We start from the raw sequence: 8,825 nt of genomic DNA, 5'->3' as shown, positions 1-8,825 counted from the left end.
AAATCCAAGTCTTCCCCCCTCAACAACTCTTCAAACATCCTCTTCGCTTCGGTTGCCATGGATATGTCATCAATACCCCACATTTCTTTCACTTCAAAAACAGGGAAGCGTGGTTCCCGGGAAACAGCAGTTTTGAATTCTGTCATCACAAGGTCTCTCATAGAGATCCTATCTGCCTCATCCAATCCTTTTGCCTTTCTGTCCTTCTTCTTTTCAATCAGAAATTGCAGCGTGCATTGTTCATCATCATCGCTGCTTGGGTTTTCAGCTGCGGGATCCTCGTCCCGATCGGAGCCACCATTGCTGCCTGAACCACCGTTGCCACCTCCGCTGTCATCTTCATCATCTTCATCCTGCTTCCCCTGCCCATCATCTTCCTTGTCTTTTTCATCAACATCTCCTTCTTCGTCGTCATCGTCCTCCTCTCCTTCATCATCTTTATTTTCGTCATCCTCTTCTTCTTCATCGTCATCATTGTCCTCGTTCCCCTCAGTTTCGTCTTCCCTCCCCATGTCAGCACTTACCCACCCATGGTGATCAACCGTTTGTCGTGCTCCCTGGCTACTTGATTTCCCCTGAACTCCACTTGATCCATCATGACCATCATCGTTGTCTGAACTTTCGTCGCTGTCGCTTTCATCACTACCTTTATTTCTGCCATCTCCCTCACTTTCACTGTCGGCTGCCTCGCTGTCGTCGCTGTCTGAATTAAACGACTCCTCTTCACTTGGTAAGCTGTCTTTTCCGGTTGGTACTCGCTTGCTCCTTCTGTTAGACTGTCGCTTGCTTGTCTCCGCAGTAGTAGGATCTGCCTCCTTTGTCCCCCATTCATCATCATCTATCTTCCCAACCCCAGTCACGAGCTTCCCCACTGCATGAGAAATTACGGAACACATTTCGTGCACCAACCCTGTGAGCTTCTTTTGCTTCTGTAAAACATAAAAGTGGATGGTAGAGAACATGGTGAGTACATATCTTCTATTGAAGATTCTGAAAAAAAAGGTTGAATATACAAATGGCGATAAAAAGGGGAACAACAGTGAGAGGAAAAAACAAGTTCTAGATCACTTACTGATTTGTCATATGACTCGGGCAATCTTGCGGCAACAAATTTGGTGATGTGGTCCATACTGCCAGACAAGCTATCATCCGCACACCGAGAAAACTCCATCTTGAGCTGGTGGTTTATAGCAAAAGAAGATTAAAAAAACTATGAGTGACAACAATTCTGGCACTCCCATACCAAAAAAGAACTGAGAAATGAAGAAAAATAGTACTACTAATAATCTTTAAATTCCTGCAACCATTATGACACTTCCCCCTGTTGCCTACTATTAGTGGATACTGTAATCAACAAAAATGAAGAACTAGTATGCAAGTTGCTAGTTTTCAGAACATAAGTTGCTTGTGTTGTTGTATAAATTTGCTACTTTTCAACATGTAAATTGCACAGACAAAAAAAAGAGCTAAAAGATGTACTACAGCAGCTACTATTAAAATACAACAACCCAACAAATCCTTCTTGTGAATATAGTCCAACTGTGTGCACGACAAACAAAAAAGGTTCGAATAAGTCTGATAACTACTTGGACCTACTTGAAATATATGTATGGCACTTGCCCAAAAAGATACATTACCTTGCATGCTCTTTCAAAGCGAATTGCCTACTCTAAAAAATGGTAGTGTTGCCTAAAAACAATATGACAATAAATATATATCCTAAAACGGAAAAATTGAGTTACTCGCAATTGGCCATATTCTCGTGGAGCCTTCCTGTCCTTCTTGATAACTCTGGAGATTAAATCTGAATTCCAAACTGAAACCCTTGGTACCAAGTTCGGGATTGGCTCATCAACATCCACAGAGTCTAGGTACAACAGCTGCGTAGAGACAAGGAAAAGGAACAGAAAAGTTTAAGTTAGCTAATTATTGCAAAAAGAAAACAAAAGATAAGTAAACAATTGATGCTTAAAAAAACAAAACAGCTTGAAGCACTTATAATAAGGTGGAAAACACAACAACAATCAGCCTTCTTGTTGGCACGCCCCGAAGTGAACGCAAGCTTTAATTGATCAACAACAAACTAGCATATATTGGTTTCCATTATTCCATTGACATCCATGACCGCCGGAAAACTCTTTGGGGAAATGATCAAACTAGTTGAAGGGGCAAGGAAGCACGAAAAAATAAGAGCTAGCCAAGCGCGGACAAAGTCATCATCATGAGATCCTCCCATGTCTATGATCATCTTGCACCATTCTGTGAGGGTTGGGGAGTTCTTCGATGTGATGTTGTAAATACTGTACATAGCCTTTGTGATTTCAGGCCGATTCTTGAAGCACACCTTCCTGCCCCTGTTGGGAAAACCCCATATCCTACGGACACTTGCGGCATCTACAGGAATCTTCCCCCTTTCTGGAATGACTATCTATGAAATCTCCGGGTCGTAATGCTTCATTATCCACTGGCTAAAATCCCTGGGCATGCTACTCGCTGCAAGGTCCAGAATGCCACCAAATTCTTTTTCGATGATGACACCCTTTTGGTCAGGAACCAAGTCCTTGTTCAACTTGAAGAGCCTTGCAGGGGATGCCCTGTTCCTACGACCCTATTGCACATAAGGAAAAAACAGAAAAAGGGAATTAGCAAAAGGGAAGGGAAAAAGGTTCATCACAACATAGGCAACTTAGGCATCATTGCTGGGCAACTGCTCAGTGAAACTGAGGCAACTATGCAAAATACCTCAGTTCCTCCCGTCTTCTGCGTTTTTCTTTTGGAGGTTGGTCGACGTCAGCACATTCGATATTTTTATTCCCAGCATCTGCAGCTTGGCTCTCGTTACTATTCTCGTTACTAATGATATCATCGGGGCGCTTCCCCCTTGCAGCAACTGCTTTAGTTCTCATAGGCTTGTACCCAGTTATTGGTGCACTGCTTTGTGGCTGGAAGATAGAAACCACATAAATAAATAAAAAATGGAAAACGAAATCTGTTATGAACAGGAAGAACATAAAAACTTCCTGAGCATGTGCACACCTGTGTTTGATGCTCTTCATTCCCATGAGATGCAAGGTCGTCATGCCTTGATCCAGCAGGTCCATCCTGTTTTGACTTATGACTTGTCCCAGCCATCTAATTTCTGTTGCATATTTAAAGGACAAACAGTGAGATTCATCATAAAAATGATTCTGAAAAGAACTCTATATCATCCAACAAAATTCATTTGACTAAATTCTTACTAAACTAAGAAAACAGCAATTTAAAAAAAGTGGGCAATGAAAAGCGTTGTAAACTATCTGATTTTCACTATATTACAAAACTATCCTATAAATGGCCCTATTACCCTCCCTCTACATTTCCTATAGAATCTGAAACAAATCAAGGCACCTAGAACAAAAAATCACAGAATGAATTCTCGTGCAATGCTTAAAACTGTCCTACAAAATAGGGCCAATTATAGGGCCACCCTATTAACCTCCCTCTACTGAATTACTTCCTACCTCACGCACACACAAACAACTGTTGCACATCAATCACCAGGCAACACTTGTTGGCATTTCAGGCAAATAGCTAAGAAAACTTGAGCAAGTTTGAGATTACACAAATGCAGTAAGAACATATGGTGGCTGCTAGGCAACACATGTTGGCATTTCAGGCAAATGGCTAAGAAAGCTTGAGCAAAAGCCAGGCATTGCACAAAGACACTAGGCAAAAAACGTTTGAGGGCATGTCAGGGCAACTGACTAACAAAACTTAAGCAAGCCAGGCACACTAGGCAACAGTTGAGGGCAATTCAGGCAACTGACTAACAAAACTCCAGCAAAAAAGCCTGACAACTCAGTCACAAAACTTAAGCAAACTGACATACACATCTACAACTCAGTGGAAACGAACACGAGCGTCGAACCACAACACATAAACCTTATACACAAACATTTCAACAACAGGAACCTATAGCATAGTTGCATTTGTTGCATGAAAAAAAGTGCTAGGCAACTATATGAGAATCCTATGAGCAGTTGTTCCGCAAGTGAGTAGATCAACAAACTAGGACACAAACTATGCATGAGAACATCTCCCTCCCTATCCCTCCACACGCCACGACATCCTACTGAGCATCACCAAGCCTTGAATGCACCCCAAATCCTATCTCACCAGCACCAAAACCAAATCTAACGAGTACTTAATCAGTTTCAAATCAGTTAACATATGCATAATCTCTTCCCAATCTCTTACAATGGCAAAGGTACTTAGTGATTTCGCCCAAAACTCAGGAGATCTGACAAGCCTACACAAAATGGGATCGAGATGAACTGACCTGCGATTCTGCCCTTCGCCAAGCAGCAAGGTGATTCTGCTCCTCCGCGCGAACCAGACGGCGAAGACGCGCGCGTCGACCCTCCTCGCCCGCGTCTCTGGCGCTGCAGCGCCTTCCGCCTCCGACTGCTGCTGTATGCTGCGGGTGTGGACGAACAGTCCCGGTCGCCGCACCAACGCGCGTGTCGACCCTCCTCGCCCGCGTCTCCGGCGCTGCAGCGCCTTCCGCCTCCGACGGCTGCACCGACGTATGGCCCCAGTCGCCGCACCGACGCGCGCCTGGCCGATTAACCACTCCCTGCACACCGCGCACGTTGTCCCTTCCTCACTACGCCGGAAGACGGCCGCCGAATCGCCGCACCGCCACCAGTTGCTCCGGATTTGGTGGATTTGGGATGAGCGCTCGGGGACGGGGAGGAGACGGTTTCGAAATGGGGGGACGGGGAGGAGACGGAAGTGCGGAGGAAGGGGGAGAACTGCCAGGACCCACAACCGCTTCTCCACCCAACCCAATGGGACTCTTCGCACGACGCCACGAGCAGGTGCCACCTGGCGCACACGACGAGGCGATCGACGCGCAACCGCGCGATGCCGACCCAACGGCGCGCGAGAGCGTTTGCTCGTGTGAGCAAACGAGCACGCGACCATTTTTTAGGATTTAGGTTGTTTTTTTCATTTTCATCCGTTGACATTATATGGTAGGAGGATATCTTTAAAATAGAAATCGTGGATGCTTTCCTTGTTTTTTCTCACTGATGTTGAATGTGTCCCCCCCCCCCCTAAAAAAGAACATGAACGTTGGACGTGTCTTACGCAATCTGTTTTTTTTTCTTTTCATCTGTGGATGCATTTTATTTTTCTTTTCATCCGTGACGTTTATATGGAAGGAGGCGATCCTTGAAAAAGGAACCGTGGATGCTTTCCTTGTATTGTTTCTCCCACGTTTTTTGTTTTTTGTTTTTTAAAAGCACAAACATTGAACATGTCAGATGCAATCCGTTTTTGGCTCCTTTCCATGCGTGGAGTTTTTAAGAAACCGTGGATGCTTTTTTTTTACATTGAATGTGTCGGATGTTTTATTTTTCGATGGGACGACCATCTATGTTACGTAAGTTTTCCTTTCATCTTGGACGTAAATACTATAATTCAACGGTGTAATTAATTTTGATGATGTGGATTAATGTGAAGGCTTTAATGGTGCCTCCAATTAGTAAATATAAGATAAAATATAGGATATAAGATATAGATAGAGATAGAGATAGAGATAGATGTAGATGTTAATGTAGAATCATAGATAGATAGATAGATAGATGTACTTCGAATATCTCGAAATGGATTTCCCCTACACATACTCTTTACTAAACATTCAATAATCGTAGGCATTAAGTGCAAATGGGGCATACAAAGGGTCCGCGAGCGTCCGCAAACAGAAAAATGAAACTAACACGGTTATCAATGTAATGCACATTAGTTCAATTGTTGCTTCACGAACGATCCTGGACAAGCGTCCGCTTGCATCCCTAAGACTAGCCATAATGAAGAGTAACATACACTAGTAACATACACATATCCCTAGACTATGTTACTACCTCCATAGTAGGTAGTAACATAAGTGTGGTAACATGCAAAGCTTCATTTATTAGGTTATAGACTCATATTGCATCGGACATGTGATGTTACAGTAACTAGCCAAGTTACTCAACTATCTCTCTTCTCATTAACTCATTGCCACATAAGCAAATTTGCTGAGTTGGACTCGATGTTACTGCCGTAGTTACTCCCACTGCGACTAGTCTAATGCCAAGAGCATGGTCAACTGGACCGGTTCAATCTCTTATACTAATTAAATATACTCGAAACGGATTTCCTCCAGACGTACATTTACTATATACATTCAATCGTAGGCTTATTAATGCTCATAGATGTGTAAAGCGGATATCAAATCCTAAAACTAGGTTCCTCCGGGGCATTCATTAAACAGTTTTGCTAAAATTCATCTACTCCTAGATAAGATATAATTTGGTTTCATTTACCTTTTATAGCCATTGGATATGAACATCGATGGATTTGATTGGTATATATAGCTTCCCAATGCCATAGCTCCAGAACATCTCATTCCACACAAGCACCACCGATCAATTCATTCTCCATGGCGCCCAAATCAATTCTAGCACTAGCCCTCCTTGTTGTCCTGGTGCCATTCTCCCATGGCGTCACGGCCTTGGTGTCGTCGTCGCCGCCGTTCAACGGCAGCAGCGGTGGTGGCTTCAGCCTCCGGCTCATCGCCAACCACCAGCCGACACACTACGACTTGGCGAGCCTCCAGCGTGCCAAGGAGCAGGTAAAGTGCAGGATCAAGCACCAAATCCTGCCAAATGAGATACGGCCGTTCATGTGCCCGCTGCAGGAAATGATGTACGCCGTCATGGTGGGCATCGGCACGGGGGCTGGGTTCCAGAATTACCAGCTCGCACTGGACATGGCGGGCGGCTTGTCCTGGATGCAGTGCTTGCCGTGTCAGCCCTGTCTGCCGCAGCTCACCCCGGTGTTTGATCCAACCAAGTCCCCGACCTACAGCACCGTCCCGGCACACAATACCCTCTGGTGCCGTCCTCCCTACCAAGCTTTGCCAAACGGGGCGTGTGGGTTCCGCATTGAATATCGGGACGCCACCGGGGCTTCAGGGTACCTTGCCAGGGACACCTTCTCCTTGCCCACCGGGAACAACCAGTTTGTGCCACTGGAGGGCATCGTCTTTGGCTGCGCCCACCGCACTGAGAACTTCCATAACCAGGACACCGTCGCCGGCATCCTCAGCTTGGGAATGGGACCGGTGGGCAAGCCTCCGACAGCCTTCACGAAGCAGGTCCTTCCACACCACGGCGGCCGCTTCTCCTACTGCCCGTTTAAGCCGGGGACAAGCCTGTACAGCTACCTCCGGTTTGGTAACGACATCCCTAGCCGTCCACCGGCGGGTGTGCACCGCCAGAGCACGCCTGTTCTTGCGCCGGCCGAGAACAGAGAGGCCTACTTCGTCAAGCTCGCGGGGATCACCATCGGCGTCAACCGACTGCGCAGCGTCACGCCGGATATGTTTCGGCGCACCGCGCACGGGACGGGCGGGTGCGTGATCGACATCGGCACGAAGATGACGTCGTTCGTGCACGCGGCGTACGTCCACATCGAGCAGGCGGTGCGGCAACACCTGGAGCACCACGGAGCACATATCGTGGTGGTCCGAGGCCACAAGTGCGTGCAGCACCCAGCGGCGCACGTCCTCCCGAGCATGACACTCCATTTCGAGAATGGTGCGTGGCTTCGGATCTTGCCGGAGCATGTGTTCATGCCGCTCGTCGTCAGCGGCCACCATTACCAGTGCCTTGGCTTCGTCTCGTCCACGGACCTGACGGTCATCGGCGCCCGGCAGCAAGTCAACCATCGCTTCATCTTCGACCTCCATGATACCATACCCATCATGAGCTTTAATGCCGAGGACTGTCACCTAGAAGGCGCCTGACCTCGGCAACATGTATCGTGCAGCGCTGCTTCAACTAGATCTCTGCTCTAGAGTCTAGACATCTGGAGCAGCAGAAATTTGTGGCGAGAAAAACTCATTTAATAATTAAGGCAGGCGCGATCTTGTCTCCATTCCAAATGCTACTCCCTCATTTCCGGTTTATAGGATTTATCTCAACTTTTTTTGATTTTTCAATTTAAAGGCCTCATCTCCATCTTATTTTTAGTTTCCGAGGCGAATTAAATTTTTACATACAAGAATTAAAAAGGAACACATCAATGCATGTAATGTTTCTATTCATCTAATGATCAAGCATGCATGCACTACAATTAATCCAAATTAATGCATGAGCTTAATTGAGATAGTTTTGTAAAATACGAGATACATTTCTTCACATACAAAATGCCTTGGTTGATAAGATTCAGATTTCAACCTTATAAACCGGAAAGAAGAGAGTACTATATAACTGAGCTCACGCCGTATTAATGCTTCAATCTCCCGTGGTCCTTATATATGAACTTTGGTGCCTATTTGTCCTCGGAGGCCACACGCGCACGCAGTGCAATTCGTCCAGCAGCTTCGGCGCGTCACACCCGCCACCATGACCTGCGTTGCAGTTTTTTTTTAAGGGTGCGTTGCAGTGAAGTAAAAAAAAATTTGAGACAACCGCGCAAAAATTTATTAACCCGTCACAATGTTTACAGGGACGAAGGAAAGATCTTCTGGGTGACCTAACCAAACATAGCGGCCTAACCCAAGATTAAGAGAATGTTTCGCTAGGTTGCGAGCTTCAGAATTTGAGCTCCTAAATTCATGAACTATAACACATGAAATATAAGAAGAAGATCTAATTGATACTTCCTTCAAAATCGCTCCATAAGGAGCACGGCTGCAACCTTTCATGTCATCTATCACCACCTTGCAATCCGAAGCAATATGGGCACGTTGTATATATAGATCATCAGCAAGTGCCAACGCTTCCCTTATCGCC

At 45.8% G+C, this 8,825-nt stretch overlaps 1 protein-coding gene across 1 annotated transcript; it reads left to right on the top strand.

Moving 5' to 3' along the window:
* The first annotated feature begins 6,466 nt into the window (after window positions 1-6,466).
* Window positions 6,467-7,975, top strand: LOC119341420 (aspartic proteinase nepenthesin-2-like). Its single transcript, XM_037613294.1, has one exon. It carries the CDS (start codon window positions 6,467-6,469, stop codon window positions 7,832-7,834), a length of 1,368 nt encoding a protein of 455 aa, XP_037469191.1. The 3' UTR covers window positions 7,835-7,975.
* The last annotated feature ends 850 nt before the right edge of the window (window positions 7,976-8,825 follow it).

Source organism: Triticum dicoccoides, chromosome 7B, assembly GCF_002162155.2.
Source record: "Triticum dicoccoides isolate Atlit2015 ecotype Zavitan chromosome 7B, WEW_v2.0, whole genome shotgun sequence".
NCBI lineage: Eukaryota > Viridiplantae > Streptophyta > Magnoliopsida > Poales > Poaceae > Triticum > Triticum dicoccoides.
This window is presented reverse-complemented; position numbering and strand designations above follow the sequence as displayed.